The sequence below is a fragment of the Rosa chinensis genome, chromosome 5 (genome assembly GCF_002994745.2).
Source record: "Rosa chinensis cultivar Old Blush chromosome 5, RchiOBHm-V2, whole genome shotgun sequence".
NCBI lineage: Eukaryota > Viridiplantae > Streptophyta > Magnoliopsida > Rosales > Rosaceae > Rosa > Rosa chinensis.
Window position 1 is genome coordinate 1629445 of NC_037092.1, and position 17087 is coordinate 1646531.

The window sequence follows — 17087 nt, forward strand, 5'->3', positions numbered from 1 at the left end:
TAGATTTCTTCTCTCCAAAGAAACACAAGGTTGTTATAGTCAACGCAAGAAATTACTTAAAATATGTCAGATACGTTCAGTCTTGTTCCATTTGAGTGCTAAGAACAACGGACTTGGGACTCACAAGTCAGATTCCGAAAAGATATGCAAGATCCGTCAGAATCTGCTTTCCCGAACTAGGTTCACTTAAATCATCATAACTTCCTCCAGAGGAATGCGAATCCACTTTCGTAAAATTCCTCAGAAAGCTAACATCCGTATCTTTCCAATGGTATATGGCTCGCCTGCTAATTCCTTGTGAGAAGGTACAGTTTAATCCTCAAAGTTGACTCACAACAGAGACAATTCTGGACACTTGGGATAGCAAACACCCTTTCAATTCTGCGTTTGACTTTAAGCTCCACCAAATCATTCTTTTCTCCAATTTAACCTGCAAAACACAAAGACAAAGTAAATAACTCAAATATGACAAGTTCTAAGTCTAGAATCCTACATTCAAGGGTATAAAAATGTATGAAATTATGAACTTATCAGAAAGCTAATACTGTATTTCAATTTCTGTTGAGACTTGAGACAGCTATGAAAATTTGTATGGCATGGATTAAAGAAACATGAAAGATCCTTTCACTATGACAAAAAATAATGGGGGTAGAGAATCTGAGCAAACTGACATATAGGAAACCCAGAACTTTGTAACTAGAGCCCACCATCGAGTACCCAGCAATAATTTAACTCTGTTTTGAACTTGAGTAACATTTTCTTACCAGACCCTCAAAGTGGAAGGATCTTGCACAACATTCAAACTTTAGGTGCTCTGCTTGTTGAAAGTGGAAACTTGCAAGAGAAGAGAAGTGAATACTCTGAAATATGATACATTGAACAAGAAACATAATTTCCAATTCAACATTCAAAACTGACTCATACAAGACGATCTCTACCCTAAACAGCACAAGACCTATCTGTCCCAAAGGGACTGTGACTTCAGGTGAGAATACACGGTAAATACAGTGCACCCACGATACAAAACATAAACATGATACAATTTCTAAACATCGATTCTAAGAAGAATCAATGAAGCTTTATCTTTTGACTCTGGCTGGTTTGCCAACTGAATGTTGACTTCCCCTTTGAGGCATGAAGAGATGGCTTGGAGCTTGAACTTCTGAGTTTTGAAATTACTAGACTAGTTTCTATAAGCATTTCAAAAGTTCCATTACCGAAGGGCATTGATGAAAGCCATCAGCGAATCAACATCCCTCTTCTCTGATGGGTACTTGATTGGCCGAGAAGAGTGTTTCGGGAAGAAAAGTATTGTAGGGAAGCTTCCGAGTTGAAGTTCTTTCTGGGCATACTCCTTTTGCTCACCATCTGCTCTGAACTTTCCTACCTTCACACCACTCCCTGCCAACTTGTTGGCCAACTCATCGTATGATGCTTCCATTGCCTGACAGAATTGGCACCAAGGCGCATAGAGTACTACAATCCAAGGTTCTTGCCGGTTCTCAAGTCTTGCCAAATTCTCTATTCCAGGCCTGCTTAAGGTGACCAAATTCTGGGAAGTGAAAATGTCAGGTGTGGCTGTTCCGTTGGGATTGGCAGCTCCATTTCCATTGCCATTTGCTTGACCATCTTCCTGTTTGAGATTGCCTTTGTGAAGACCACACTCCTTTGCCTTGGCATCCTCCCACCACCACCTTCCTTCTCTCTCATGTTGTCCCGGTAGGACTGACCTTGTGCATGGCTCACAACCAATTGAAATGTATCCCTGGGAGTGCAGTGAATTCACAGGCACGTTCATGGCACGAAGGAAGTTCCATACATCAACACCCTCGACATTAGCAACTGGGTTCCACTTCACCAGGCTGCCAGCTCCACCATCCAAACCCTCAAAAACGGGGTCAACCTGGACAACAGGAACTTCAGACCTGGTACCTGGAGATTGATCTTTCCTTTGGCCAGTGATCCAAGCACGAAGACCCTTGAGGGCTCTTCGGAGGGGCCTCACCTTCCTCACACGGCAGCATTCCTGGTGTCCATCCTCATAGAAAGAGAAAAGCCCTTTGCTCCTTACTAATGCCTGAACTTCCACAGAATCAGGAAACATGTATTCAATGTGGATACCATAGTGCTTCTCAACTGTGTCAAAGAACTGATATGTTTCTGGGTTCAGCCTCCCAGTATCCAAACTGAACACCCTGTAGGGTCTACCGGTCAAATGTGCGTACTCAATCAAAGCAACATCCTCAGCTCCACTGCATAAACAGAGATCTTTGTTATTAATGAAAATGAAATGGCTACTATATACTGGCTACTACTCACTGCAACAACTATTGACTCAAGTGCTTTAAGCAATTATCAGAAGGCATAAACTATCTTTAGCCACTCACAGTTAGCTCAAGTCAACATAAAAACATCATACAACATTTCTTCAATGATAAACTAGGAAATGGCAACCAAATCTCAAGCACAATTACAATGTAGCGCTAACTTGTAAGTCTCAAGGGCCGTACTACAATCAGCTAAAGTGCCAGCTTTCATCGACAATCCCACCTCATTCTAGATAACGTATGCACAAGCAGGATGTAATTTCACAAGAAAATAAGTCTTGGGCAGGTCTCATTGACAATATATTATTATTACTTTGAAACAATTGCCCCCATTCAATTTATAATTACTCATCAGTCATCACTATTCTTTTTAATAATCTATCAACCTAAAGTATTGCTAAAGCAATCACAAATTGGATCATTTCAGATTCTTCATACAAAAGATATTCACATGCCACACTCCACTATTCCTAATAACTAAGAAAATAACAACATTTGTAGACTATGTCCTGCACTCAAAATTTGAATCCCAAACTTGAACCCAACACATTAACACAACAATTATTGCACATTTCACAACCAATCTCACTAATAATCATCGAAACAGGATAGTACAGAGGCAGAAATGAACCCAAAAAAAAAAAAATGAATTACCTGAAGGCAATAGCAATGTCGTTGCCGAATTTCTCAAGAGCCTTGTCCATGATCTCAAGAGGAGAAGCACTCCCAAGCTCGTTAGCCAATTTCACATAGTCCTCCACCTCCACTTTCTCAACCTCCTCTGCAAAAATTCAACCCACAATCTCAATGTCAGTAAGCCCACACACAAAAAAAAAAAAAAAAAAAAATCAAAATTCACAGCAAGAATTTTACCAGGCGCAACAATCGTGGCCGCAAGCGGCACAATCGAATCGCTCCTCTTGGGCTGAGCATTCACAGCCTTCACCGAGCTCCACCTCTGCGAAAACGTCACCGCCTGGTTCGGCACGCGAAACGAACCTAGCTGCGGAGCTGCACAGAAAAATCCATACTCAATTTCAATTCAAAGCTCCCAACTCGAATCAAGAGAATTCGTCATTAAGCAACAAAAGCCCGTACCTTTGAGGTCAGAGGAGAAGGTCCGAGCAGAGATTGCAGTAGAAGACGAAGCGGCAGCAGAGAGAGACATTTCTTAGGAATTGGAAAGAATCAAACTCTTCTCTTCGTTCTTCTTTGTTGTGATGATGATAATGAGGATTTTCCAGAATCTGATAAGAGAAAAAACTTGGAATGAAGGATTGAAGAGGGTGTAATTGTTTATATAAGGACTCGATTAAAGGGGCGGCCTTTCAGGTTCATTGAACCTGGACGTGATTTCGCGGCTCCCTAAACCGAAATAGGAGTTTCCGTTACGTGGCTTCCGGTCACTGGTGGACTCAATCCGCTCTGTCATCGCTTTCGTCACGTGGTGGTGGGCCCCTCTGGGGGGAAGGAAAGCCCCTGGCTGAGACCTGCGCAAAGCCCCTCCTTCCTTCCTACCTTCGTGGTCAATTTTATTAGACTCTTCTCGTCGTTTTTTGCCAATTTCTTTTGTAACCTCGATGAGTATTTATTTAAATAAAAAAATAAATAAATTAGAGATTGTGTTTTCCCTAAAATCTCTAGACAACATCAATAAAAACGAAAATTAGGAATGCTTACAAAACCTATATGTGATAAGTAGAGTCAAAGTCTGTTAATGTATCTACAGTTCTATTAAAAATACTCCACGGCTTTATTCCTTTCACCCTAATTATTTTTCTTCTTTCTTTTTATTTCAGAGCAAGAAACCAAAAATTTAATTTTGATACAGACATTCAAGTTGCTCTAGATCTTTCATGTAATGGTGGTTGGTATTTGACCTAATGATTGGTTGCCCTTGCACCTTCCTCTCAATTTTCATTTCCTTTATGTGATGGACTAATAAGTTTTTGCATCATATGTGGGTAGAGATGACATAAAAGGTTTTTGTGGGTATAAGGCCTTTCATTTTATTGGATTTTTAGTTCTTGAAATTAATCAAACCATATAATAAGTATGGTGCTGGACTGCTGGTATATTCTATGCTAGTGGGTCGAATAATCTGTCTAGGCAATTTGAGCTCTTTTGTGGTAATAATTCAGACCTGTACTTTGTGCTTGATATTAACAGAGTCCACTCATTATGGATTGGAAAATTTACGCTTCTTTCTCAAGTTTGGATAGACCCTTTTTAATGAGAGTCAACGTCTTAGCTCAAGTGACATGTATGAAGTAATTTAGTGAATGATAAATCTCAAGTTTGATTACCATTACAAGCATAATATTGCACTTTCTTTTCTGTGAAGGAAAAACCGATAAATCGAAGAAAAATTCTTGATTAAGATTGGGGCGGCTCTTGGTAAGAAGAAGAGGAGGGCATTGATAACTTTAGAAAGAAACCCAATTTTGACCAAATCGTATTTTGCTGTTATATATAAGATCATGCATTAGCATTAAGAAAGCGATGTATGGAATAGTACCGTGATTCCATCTAAAAATAAAATTTAAACACAACATAGGACATCTGATAATTAAGAAAAGACCACCATACGTGAAATTAAAGATCTGGTAGCTTTTCTTTATATTGAGTGGGTATATAACAATTATTTTCTCAAAGCAAATGAAAAGAGCTGGAGTGCAAGACAGAAAAATTAACGTATTGAAAAAAGCAGGCGGTTGAAGCCAACTATCTAGTGGGAACAAGAAACAAAACGATCAAATCACATTATACACAAAGTGGGGAAGAAGGATTTACCAGGTATATGTGGGAGACAATTCATGCTTCTGTTGGTTCGCAAGAGTACTGATTTGGGCAATAGGGGGAGACTAATTATACTACTCATATATCACATTATTGAATTTAAAGTTATATAATCATTTCGAACTCATAACCTCCTACTTGTAAATAGTTTTAACTTTTTAAATTTATGTAGACAATCTTTTTAAGTCACCACAAACCCGTTTCATTTATATTATCATAACACAAAATAAATGATGTCTATGTTGTAAGTTAATTAACAAATTAAGCTTAAGATGCAGATTTTTTATTTATCAACTCAAAATCTTTAATTTATAAATATTGAACGTTGAGGGATATGATTAATAGATTAAGTCGTAAGTTGTGAGATATTATCCCTCACTCTTGCATTTTCTGTTGTGAGGATCAAATTTATAAGCGGCAACCAGCAGCCACACGCCCATGAATTTGACTCTTGGGGCTCTGTGAGGATTCTTTTCAATGACCTAAATCACCTAATTAACAATAAAGACATCAATATTTGCTTTTGTTGGGAGTCTATTGTCCACATTTTATAATAGAGAGAGCTAAGAAGGGACCAACGCCCTGAGATGCAGATACAAATAGAAGTTGTTTTGTTTTTATAATTGCCTAATAGCTAGTTTGATTGGCATATTCCACAGGGAAATTCAATCTACAAAGAATATATTCTGTATTACTGAAACTAGCACGAAGTTAACAAATGAAATTCATATTCCACAGGGAAATTCAATCTACAAAGAATATATTCTGTATTACTGAAAGTAGCACGAAGTTAACAAATGAAATTCAACCCTAGTTTGAAAAAGAATCTGGCACTGGCATAGTGTTAACAATTACTTGAGAGATCCAACAGCAATTATAGAACAGAAGATAAGTTTCTTTAACCACAAAAAAATTCAGAAATTAAAAAAGAAAATGATACAAGACTAAGCAAATTTACTTGATCCTTTGTATTTTTAGCTTCGAAATACAGTTTGGCCACTCTATAGACTCGAGTAGTTCTCCATATATCTTCAACGAAATCAAGCTTGGTGTATAATCAAAAATATGAAAAATCCCTGGCATATGGAATTTAAGCTGTGTGCCTACCGTGTTACCACTTCTCAGATCATAAAAGTGAAACTCAAGATTTGAAGTTGAACGGAGAGAACTTACTGAGGCTATGCCATGCTCCCAAGCTCCCGCTATAGCTGTGCAGGAGCTTATAAAGAGGCATATCCGCATATATATATGATATGTCTATGCAATAATCTTTCTCCCACCATTGGCTGTAATTTTTCAACGTCCATATCTGCCAATCATAGTATGGAAACATTCTCATATTAACGAGTCATAGATCGATCCTCTCATATTAATCAAGCCAAAAAATGTCGGAGATTGTTCTCTCTTCCTGATTTGTTGGTTATGAAGCTGTATAAATGGCGCTACTATCCTTCTTCCTCTCTTCTACCTGCATTTGTTGGGAGATCAAGCTCACTGATATGGAGGTCCCTCCTTTGGGGTAGAGAACTATTTGCTTCTGGTCTGCGATGGAGGGTGGGTGATGGTAGGTCAATTTTCATCTTTTGCGATGCTTGGATTCCTATTCCATACACATTTCGCATTTACTCCCCACCAAATTTACTTTTTAATTCTCTTGTTTCTGAGTTGATTACCGTGGATGCATGGTTATTGGAACATTGAATTATTACATCACAGCTTTTGGTCAAGAGAGGTTGAAGCAATTCTCTCCATTCCTCTGCCGATAGCTCCTACTCCAGATAGATTGTGTTGGCATTACACAAGAAATGGATTATAGAGACAAGCTAGTGTACTGGTAGGTATGAGATACCCTCATTTACAACTATTTGAACAAAAATTTACAAGTATTTGAACCAAAATTACAACATTGAGAACAAAAGTTACCATATTCATTTACATTATTTACATATAGTTAAACAAAAATTATAACATTGACAACGAATTTGTTCAAAAGCTTGTAAAAATGTCTTAAGAGGTGTAATTACCATTATTAGAACTAAGATTACAACATTGACAACAAATTTGTTCAAAAACTTGTAAAATGTCGTAAGAGGTGTAATAACCATTATTAGAACTAAGATTACACAAAGTATGACTCAAATTACAAGTTTGACAACAAAATTTGTTCTCACTTTTGTAAATGTAGGTATGAGATACCCACCACTACACTAGAATTTCCCTGGATTATATACGGTCAAGAGTGGTTATCAATTGGCACAAAACTGCAGATTTCGAAACGAGGGGGGCGAAAGCAGTTCTAACTCACAAGAAGAACTGGTTTGGAAGTATGTGTGGAATCTGAAAGCTCCAGCTGCTACAAAGGTCTTTTTTTGGCGTGCAATCCATGACATCTTGCCTTGTGCTTTTAATTTACATTGACGACATCTATTGTCTTCTCCGGTCTGTTCCCGCTGCAAAATGGGCTATGAAACTACAGTACATGTCTTATGGTCTTGCTCTAAAGCCAAAGAAGTTTGGCTGCTCACTTCTTTTCATACTGCCGTGGGAGGGTAGAAACATGGCTCTTTTAAGGAACTATTCAAATTTGGTATTTCTATTCTTTCTAAATCGGAATTGATCTTTGTCTTAATGTGTTATCGTCGAATCTGGCAAGCACAGAATGAAGAAATTTTTCAGAACAAATATATCCCTGCTTCTGTTCTCTTCTCACAGATTCAAGCTTCAATTTTAGAGTGGGTTTCCCTACACACTCGACCTCCTCAACATTCACCTCCAACAAGTAATTATGACAGATGGGTAACCCTAAGCTTCCCTTTCCTCAAATTAAATGTAGATGCTGCTTTGGATGATGTATATAGTGTTAGAGGTATGGGAGCAGTCTTACGCAATGCAAGAGGTGATCTTCTTATTGTGGCTTCTAAAGGATTTAGTGAAATATTTGGTGTTAAGGCAGCAGAGATTTATGCGGCTGCGTTGGGTTTGCAGGTGCTATCTCAATCTAGTTTTCACACCTTTCATCTCATTCTGGAATTAGATGCTTTATCTGTAGTTAATGATCTTTGCAAGACAAGTGATGACTGGTCTGTGGAGGGAATGCTAGTTGAAGAGGTTAAAGACTTGTTTCATCTTTTTTCTTCTGTTATTTGTACATATTTCCCTAGGAAATATAATCAGGTAGCGCATGCTTTAGCTAGAAACACACTTTTGTTTCTTGCATTTCAAGTTTGGATAGAAGACGGGCTGCAATAGCTCTCTAATGTACTTCAAGCTGATGTATCTATCTAATTTGTTTATCAATGAAAGTTTCTTCTTCTTAAAAAAAAAAAATGTTGCAAATTCGGAAAGTTGGGATGAGGAGTCTATCCAAACTCCTTTTTCTCAATATCAAAAGATAGTATCCAACTGATCTCTTTCAATTCACATCGATAATTATGATCCACCAACCCATGCATTTTTCCATAGGCATATACGTCGTTCATGAACGTTTTACAACGGCAAGGAGTTTGGATGGGAAAAATGCATCCAAAACGGGAACGTTTGAAGAGTAAATGTCACGTCGTTCAAATTAATATACTGAATTAATCGGGTTAACACCAAAACAGGAAACTAGTTTCAAGAGTAGATGTCACAAACGGTCCCCAAAGTTCGAACCATATAACAATTTGATACTTAACATTCTAAAACTATCACATTGGTACCTCAAAATTAATCCTTGATATACTTTTAGTACCCTCCATTTGTAACACGGTTAACTCATCATTTTTGTCAACAACGTTTTCATATAAACTCGACGAAGAAACTGATAAGCAATGTAACAATTTTTTTTTTTTTTTTTTACATCAATGATTTTTTCAACCGATTTAATTAAAGTGATGCTTATTTGCATTATTCTAGTAGCGAGAACTTGAATTGATTATGATATTTATTTTTTAGAATATATTGCAAACAAACGTCTTGAACAAAAATAATAAATGTGTTGAAGGGGACAACCAATATAGCCATTCATTTCAACTGTCAATTATCGCCATTGATTCTAAGATCACGGCAGTGAGAATTAAAGAAAGTGTTACCCACGACATGTTAGGTATGTTAGGTCACGCTGACTGAATTCAGCAGCCTACCGATCTCAATTGAAGATTTTTTTATATAATCGGTAACGTCTGCCAAGTCTCTTTACAGTGTGATGCCATTCTTTTGCGCTGTTGGGATACTTTTCTTGGAAGAGAGCATTACGTGAGTAAGCTCCAAGAAAATCTTGAAGCTCTGGATTCTTCTTTGCAGGATCTAATTGCTTTAAAGAATGATATCAAGAGAAGAGTTGCAGCCGCTGAGCAGCAGCCGCTAATGAAGCGGTTAGATCAAGTACAAAGCTGGATTTCAAGGGTGGAAACAATAGAGGCACAAGTTGGTCAAGTTGTCAATGATGCTCCACAACATATTGAGAGATTGTGTTGTGTAGGTTATTGTTCAAAACACTACATATCCAATTACAAGTATGGGAAAAAAGTTGCCAAAAAATTGGTGGAACTCTCTGATTTGAAGAACAAAGGAGAACATATTGAAGAGGTGGCAGCAAAAACCATACCAGCAGCTTTAGTCAATGAAAGACTTCTAGAACCAACCATGGGAATGTAAATTATGATTAATAAAGTCTAGACCTACATCGAAGATGAGAATGTGAGAGTAATTAGCTTATATGGGATAGGAGGTGTGGGCAAGATCACCCTCCTTACTAAGATTAGCAACAACTTCAGATCTAGAGCAAGACAACAAGGAAGATGTTGACTTTGCAACATTAGGATGTAGTGCTTGAGCAGCTCAAGAGATTGTGATAAAGACGTAAGTGCCACACCCCACCTTTTGTTGTTCAAAATCTTACTCTACTCAGATCTGTTGCATATATATTCTACTAACATTTTTGGTTTTTCTAGGGTTTACAAAAACATGACTAAGAAAGCTGCTTCTGATTTGACATTTAGAGCTTTACTTGAAGCAACTATCTTGGATAGACATAGTGGGGGACTATTTAATGGTAAACTTCGTTTTACTATTTGTATATGATTCTTAATATACATAATAATTCACTACGTAGCAACATTTTTTTTTTCCGTTCTTATTTGTTTTTCGTTTTTTTTTTTTTTGGATATCTACTATGAGTATTGTGACTCTATGAATATTAAGAAGATGACGTTTTTCTTGCTTCATCCAATTCGTGCTAAACAAGATGAGATTGCAGGAGATGAGTTCATAAAATTGATTTGGTAAGTATAAACTCTCCATTTAAAAGATATACATACATAGATGCAGACAGATGTAATCTATAATTTTTGTTTGAACATGTAGATGGATTAGTGACACTATGAATATTAAAGAGAAGACGTTTTTCCTTACTTCATCCACTTTGTGTCAAACAATATGAGATTGCAGGAGATGAGTTCCTAAAATTGATTTGGTAAGTATATTAAAAGACGAGAAATTTTATTAACACATTCCTTATTTCTTAATACACAACCTCCAATTCTTTTTTGCCATTTTTTCCCAAATTGTTCCTCTTTTATCCTCCCATACCTTTTCCTCCTCTTTCTTCTCTACAGCCTCTACTTGCACACTTTTCTTCATCCACCTCTCTCTTCTCCCTCCATCCATCTATTGTCTCTCTACTCCCTCCAAACTTCTCTCTTCTTTCTTTGTTGTACCACTCCAGTACACAACACCACCTAAATTTGCACTCCATATTGGCTAGTGGATACATACAATCATCATGCATACGTATCATGCATACACCCACAAATAAAAGAGAAATGGTAGTGATAAACTAGATTATGAAGGCTATAGCCATAGCCATTTTCAAAGATGCAAAGAATGGTTATGGGTGACACACTTTCTCAATATGATGATGAAGAAAAGAAAAATGCTAACAGGACAGAAACTGTAAGTTGATGAAGGTATTTAGATAGGCATGGGAAACCCAAAGGAATAAGAAGACATACTGTGAAAAGTTTGGTTTTCTATAACATCTTGTTGTTGAGTAGGCGAAGATGAGAATCGGAAGTTTACTTCTTCTTCTTGTTATGTTGAGAAGAGGGTTATAAAAATTCCTTTTTATTACCCTCTTCTCAACATAACAAGAAGAAGAAGTAAACTTCCGATTGGAGGATGTGTATTAAACAATTTGAGATGTGTACATAAAATTACTCTTAAAAGACACATACACATACACATTATTTCAAAAAAAAAGGACACACATATATGTACGTAGATGGGAAATTATAATATGGTTCCTAACCATAGTACACGTGGTGGTCCGATGTGATATTATTGGTCATGTGACTTGCAGTGACTTTTAACTGGCCTCTTAAATTGATTTTTCTTTTCTTTTTTCACCCCCTTGCATGGTCCTCACCACATTCAAGATTTTTGGTTCTGTCATGGCGGGTGTGGACAAAAACAAGTGAATCAGAGAAGCAGAGCTCAACCTTCATTTGTCTTCTTCACTCTTCACTCTTCACACTATAAAAAAGCACCAAACTTTGATTTGAGCAGATATGAACAAGAAAGGTTTGGCAATTCTAATGCGAACCAGAATGAGACCCACCAACAACGATTCAGCTCACCTCGCTCGCTCTCCTCTCGCCGTAAGTCTTCAATTTTCCGATGCCCATTTTCATAATTTCATGGATTCTGATTGGAGTTTCTGGAACAGAACATGGATAATCAAACGGTGAATGGAGGCCAATCAAGTAGTGGAACGTACCCAAAAGCTCAATGCTTTAAGCAACACCAAGACGTGTGCTTTGTTCTAAACCGAATACATAAAGCTTGGAATTTTTACATTGCTTGATTGTAGTTAATGATTTTTTCACTGTTGTTTATTCAAAACCCAATACAAAAAGCATGGATTTTTACATTGTTTGAATGCACTTGATTATTGTTTTACTGTTGTTTGGGGAGTTAGAGCTTGTAAAAGCGTGGACTTTTACATTGTTTGATTGCAGTTAATACTTTTTGTTACTGTTGTTTAAGGATTTTGAGGTTGTAATAAGTGAGTCCATGCACTCTGCAATTTCAATGAGTAAAACTGAAGTCTTGGATTCTGTGCTGAGTGATTTCTCTGAGGTAGTTTTTTTTTTTTGGGTAGGTACTTGAGATGCATTTTTAGTGATGCATGGTGATATTTTGATGCTGAATTTGGTTGTTTTGTGGTTGAGTAGGGATATTTCAGCCTTTCGTATGAGAATCGTCGAAAATTGCTTGTGCAACTTGCCAAAGAGTATGATGTTAATAGGACACAAGTTCCCGATTTGATAAAGCAGTATTTGGGACTTGAGCCTCCTGGAACTGGAAGTGAGTTTCGTGTTGTTAATTAGAGACTGCATCAAGTCCCATAAAAAAAAATTCAGATAATTTGGAGTGCTGATCAACTTCACATACTGGTAGCTTTAGAAGTTCTGACCTCATAGGATTGTATAAGAGTACGGGACCTCCAGAAAAGTCTGCAAAACCAAGCAAACCACAATAAACAAATACGAGCTTGTACATGGGCGACCATATACGATCAACACTTAGAACTCTAAGTTGAGGCGGCTCCAAGTCTTGAATGGTTGTCTTATACCGTAAATGCATGGCAACAAGGGCCCGGGATTGTCCTAGAGACACATTGCAACGAAAGAGATGTGGCCGGTAGTCTCGAAAAGACGTCGATGAGAATATCAACAGGGAGGTCCGTCAACTTTGCACTCGGCATATATATCTTTGACAGTAGAGAGTATGAAATTGCAATGTCCTGCCCAGCCACTCAAAAGTTTAAAGAGTTTAAAGAGTAAAGTGCTTAACTTCACGTTCAAAGCTAGAATTAATATAGGAGCTTGAATAAGCAGCACTGGAACCCTTTTCTTATGAGAGAGAGAGAGAGGGTCTAGCGTTTCAGTGTTTTAAATTAACCAAAACCTAATTTGTCATTATCGGAATTGGAATGGTAAGTATTATAGGATACATAATCAGGCTCAAACAGTGCGTTCCCGGACAGACGCACGTAATTGGCACCAACGACAATGAGGAAGCTAATAAACAAGTTAGATCCGATCAAGAATTTCTTCCCTTTCAAGTTTCAACAACCATACACAATATTTCAACAATAAACTTTTGTTTTCTGAGACCCCAAGATTGCTTCTTATTCTTGTTCTTTTTATTTATTTATTATTATTCTTATTCTTATTCTTATTATTATTATTATTATTATTATTATTATTATTATTATTATTATTATTATTATTATTTATTTTAGAATTGAGTTCTGCGTGTTAGAATCTCACCTAGACTTGATTCGTTCCCTTCAATGATAAAATAAAATAAAAACATCACCATATTTGGCTCCTACTTTCCTTGAAACCCACGAAATATAGAAGTTATGGTAAGTATCCAGCGCAATGTAATAAATACTAAATATATTTGAACCATAGGATTGCTATATTGTTACTTGATCTCCAAGTCATTCTCAACGGCCAAGATCGCATAAGCAAGTAACCTAGTATCTTTCTCAAACTCTACATAAGCAGCCACCCCCTTTGCACATTGCTCAATCATATATCCTTGCCCTAATACCGCTGTTGAAGTTCTTTCTCGTTATAAGAGATGAAGGTGGTTGCTGCTTGTATGCTGGCTGCTTTGGGAGGCAACGCCAGTCCTTCGGCCGATGATGTGAAGAAAATTCTCGGATCAGGTACTTTATTTGATCTTTTAGTAGCTTTTGTTTTGTTTCAATGAGATCATGTAGGTCAAATTTTTCCTTAAGTTGTGTTTGTTTTTGCGGATCATTGAATGATCACATTCTCACTCTCTTTGTTCCAAAAAAATCATTCAAACGAATGTTATGTTCTAAATTTTTTTTTCCATAAAAATCATTCATACTAGTTTTGTGTTTTTGCATGATTTTTTATTATTATCTTATTGTTTTGTGCATCCTGTAGCTGTACAAATCTTGTAGTTGATGGTAATTTTGCTAGTTGAATTAGTAACTATATATCGAGATGAGGATGATTGTATTTTTTTTTTGTCACATTAATTTGAAGTCCAGATCGACTTTGATCTCTAGGCTGGACTATCTCTAATAAAATTTGTTTGCAGTCGGAGCTGAAGCCGATGACAATAGGATCGAATTGCTCTTGTCCGGACTCAAAGGAAAAGATATCACCGAGCTAGTTGCATCTGGAAGAGAGAAGTTGGCATCGGTGCCTTCCGGTGGCTCAGCTGCCGTTGCATCACCTGCAGCTGCTACTACCGCTGCAGCTCCTGCTGCTGCTGAGGAGAAGGCTGAGGAGAAGGCTGAAGAGGAGGAGGAGGACGACGAAGTAAGTTTTAGTTTGCTTCTGTCTTGTTAGACTTGCATACTTAGCTGTTCTAATTAATTTTTTTCTTTGGCAGTTTATATCGAATATATTTGACGAGGACTAGAACTACATAGGGCGATCTCAAGTACCAGAATCACTCAGAGATGGATGTAATGCTACGGAGGATCCCAATCTGTAGTTGCATTTGGTTTTGCTATTTCTAAAATTGTTCCTTTAGATATGAAAGTGTTGCAGGACATCGTTAATATTTAAATTTCGGATTATTAAACTATTATAAGTTTATATTTCGGTTTAATTTGTGAGAATGTTCTATTTCGGGACTTTTTGCCTAACTTTAATAAACTATATTTTTTTGCTCAATTATCAAATTTAACCAGTAATTAGTGAACCAAATAAAATTACAAACAATAAAACCAGAAACCAATAAAGCCAAATGTGTCATTTAGCATAAAATGAAATGGGCTTTTATACTAAACTCTTAATTTCTTTATAACGTTACAATCCAAAAAGGCAAAAACTATGATCAGGATTCAGGAGTTCAATTCCCAAACTGAAAAGTAGGCACAAAAAAGACACTAGGCTATAGCCCACCTTTCTTATTGGCCCAAATTAAAGGCCCAATTTGAAAACCAATGCTCTATATAAACGTAATGTTTGGGCGAAAACCCTAGGGACAGTCAGAAAGCTCTACCAGCCTTCAAAATCTACCGCCGCCGCGTCTGAGCCTTAGCTTTGAGAGCAGAGATGAAGGTTGTTGCCGCGTACTTGCTCGCTGTTTTGGGCGGCAACGCCAGCCCCTCCGCCAAGGACCTGAAGTCCATTCTCGCCTCCGGTAACTTCCGATCTTAGCTTCTTCAATTTCATTCAAGATCCGTAGAACTATTTGTTTTCGCTTTTGGATTTTGATTGCTTTGGCTAGGTCTAATAGTTCATTTCTTACTGTTTCTGATTACCGTTGAATTAGTTGATTTACGAACTGAACGAAGAATTTCAACATATTCAATTGGAGTTGTAAATGTGAATTAGTTTGATGATGAGGATTAGATTGATGCGGATTGTTTATTGTTGTGATTGGGATGAAATTGTGGAATGCTTAGGAAGGAATTGTGTGTTTTTTTTTTGGTGGCGTAATGTGGTTTGGGATTGCATTGTTGAATGTGTTGTTGTTGTGGATTGGTTACAGTTGGAGCTGAGGCCGAGAGCGATAGGATTGAGTTGCTATTGAAGGAACTCAAGGGGAAGGATATCACCGAGATCATTGCATCTGGAAGGGAGAAGCTGGCTTCCGTGCCCTCTGGTGGCGGTGGAGTGGCGGTTGCCGCGTCTGCAGCTGCTGGCGGTGGTGCTGCAGCACCTGCTGCTGCTGAGCAGAAGAAGGAGGAGAAGGTTGAAGAGAAGGAAGAGTCCGATGATGTAAGTTTCTAATTTTTCTCATTTGTGCAGCCGTAGTTTGTTCACGGATTGTTTTCTAGTTGTTTGCTTACAGGATTCTAACTACATTGTTGTTTGATTCTGCAGGACATGGGCTTCAGCCTCTTTGACTAAGAGATTTTTCAGTCGGTATGCTTGCATCAAGGCGAGTTAGATCTTTTAGATAGAACTCATGTCATAATGTTTTCAGTCTGTAGTTTGATATGGTTTTTAGACTCCTAAACATTTTTGCTTTAATGTAGTAGGGATGTTATGATTGTTGAGCTAAGTTTCTCTTTTTATTTGATGGATGCTTATGGTTGTGTGAGCTTAGTAGTCAGTAGTTTGCGTTCATAACTTTATGGTTTGCTAGGGTTTGTTGAAATCTTTCAAATGCATATGCGTATAATCCCTTATCTGCCATCAACACAATGCTTGGTGTTCGGTATCTGGATTACTGCATCAGTTCTCTGAAATGTTAATGCAATATGTTCATATCCCCACAAGCCCAATTCTTCTGGCCTCCTGCCAAGACCAAGTGTTCACTGCACATCCTGAATCTTAAATGACCTTTTTCATGTTCTGCTTCCATGCACTCTTACAACTACAATTCCTATTGTTCACACATCACTTTCACTAAAGCAATTCTCAGATTACATCATGAGCAGACATAAACTCACAGTGCTTGGTGTTCGGTATCTGGATTACTGCATCAGTTCTCTGAAATGTTAATGCAATATGTTCATATCCCCAGAAGAATGCCAAGACCAAGTGTTCATTGCACATCCTGAATCTGAAATGACCTTTTTCATGTTCTGCTTCCATGCACTCTTACAACTACAATTCCTATTGTTCACACATCACTTTCACTAAAGCAATTCTCAGATTACATCATGAGCAGACATAAACTCACAATGCTTGGTGTTCGGTATCTGGATTACTGCATCAGTTCTCTGAAATGTTAATGCAATATGTTCATATCCCCAGAAGAATGCCAAGACCAAGTGTTCATTGCACATCCTGAATCTGAAATGACCTTTTTCATGTTCTGCTTCCATGCACTCTTACAACTACAATTCCTATTGTTCACACATCACTTTCACTAAAGCAATTCTCAGATTACATCATGAGCAGACATAAACTCACACTCAGCGCTCAGAGCATCCGAAATTAACCTTATATTCTGATCACGACATCAACTGTA

The 17087-nt window shown here is 37.5% G+C and overlaps 3 protein-coding genes across 3 annotated transcripts; 2 read left to right on the forward strand and 1 right to left on the reverse strand.

Annotated features, from left to right (window-relative positions):
• Positions 1-848: 848 nt before the first annotated feature.
• On the reverse strand, positions 849-3598 carry LOC112165291 (5'-adenylylsulfate reductase 3, chloroplastic). The gene is made up of 4 exons (XM_024301782.2): positions 3426-3598; positions 3201-3338; positions 2982-3108; positions 849-2252 (listed from the first exon to the last, which is right to left on the reverse strand). The coding sequence occupies exons 1-4, from the start codon at positions 3493-3495 to the stop codon at positions 1214-1216; spliced, it is 1374 nt and encodes a 457-aa protein (XP_024157550.1). The 5' UTR covers positions 3496-3598; the 3' UTR covers positions 849-1213.
• A 10097-nt stretch (positions 3599-13695) lies between these two features.
• Positions 13696-14787, forward strand: LOC112201652 (60S acidic ribosomal protein P2). Its single transcript, XM_024342564.2, has 3 exons — positions 13696-13845; positions 14250-14473; positions 14547-14787. Exons 1-3 carry the CDS (start codon positions 13758-13760, stop codon positions 14574-14576), a joined length of 342 nt encoding a protein of 113 aa, XP_024198332.1. The 5' UTR covers positions 13696-13757; the 3' UTR covers positions 14577-14787.
• A 338-nt stretch (positions 14788-15125) lies between these two features.
• On the forward strand, positions 15126-16215 carry LOC112166238 (60S acidic ribosomal protein P2A). The gene is made up of 3 exons (XM_024303029.2): positions 15126-15305; positions 15657-15886; positions 15992-16215. The coding sequence occupies exons 1-3, from the start codon at positions 15218-15220 to the stop codon at positions 16016-16018; spliced, it is 345 nt and encodes a 114-aa protein (XP_024158797.1). The 5' UTR covers positions 15126-15217; the 3' UTR covers positions 16019-16215.
• Positions 16216-17087: the final 872 nt, after the last annotated feature.

Bases quoted from the DNA above. Each gene is read 5' to 3' on its own strand.
- LOC112165291 (XM_024301782.2), bottom strand. From the start codon at position 3,495: ATGTCTCTCTCTGCTGCCGCTTCGTCTTCTACTGCAATCTCTGCTCGG. The intron at 3,109-3,200 runs GTAAAATTCTTG...GAATTTTTGCAG, and splicing joins GGCCACGATTGTTGCGCCTG to AGGAGGTTGAGAAAGTGGAG. The intron at 2,253-2,981 runs GTAATTCATTTT...CTGTTTATGCAG, and splicing joins GACATTGCTATTGCCTTCAG to TGGAGCTGAGGATGTTGCTT.
- LOC112201652 (XM_024342564.2), top strand. From the start codon at position 13,758: ATGAAGGTGGTTGCTGCTTGTATGCTGGCTGCTTTGGGAGGCAACGCC. The intron at 13,846-14,249 runs GTACTTTATTTG...ATTTGTTTGCAG, and splicing joins GAAGAAAATTCTCGGATCAG to TCGGAGCTGAAGCCGATGAC. The intron at 14,474-14,546 runs GTAAGTTTTAGT...TTTCTTTGGCAG, and splicing joins AGGAGGAGGAGGACGACGAA to TTTATATCGAATATATTTGA.
- LOC112166238 (XM_024303029.2), top strand. From the start codon at position 15,218: ATGAAGGTTGTTGCCGCGTACTTGCTCGCTGTTTTGGGCGGCAACGCC. The intron at 15,306-15,656 runs GTAACTTCCGAT...GATTGGTTACAG, and splicing joins GAAGTCCATTCTCGCCTCCG to TTGGAGCTGAGGCCGAGAGC. The intron at 15,887-15,991 runs GTAAGTTTCTAA...TTGATTCTGCAG, and splicing joins AGAAGGAAGAGTCCGATGAT to GACATGGGCTTCAGCCTCTT.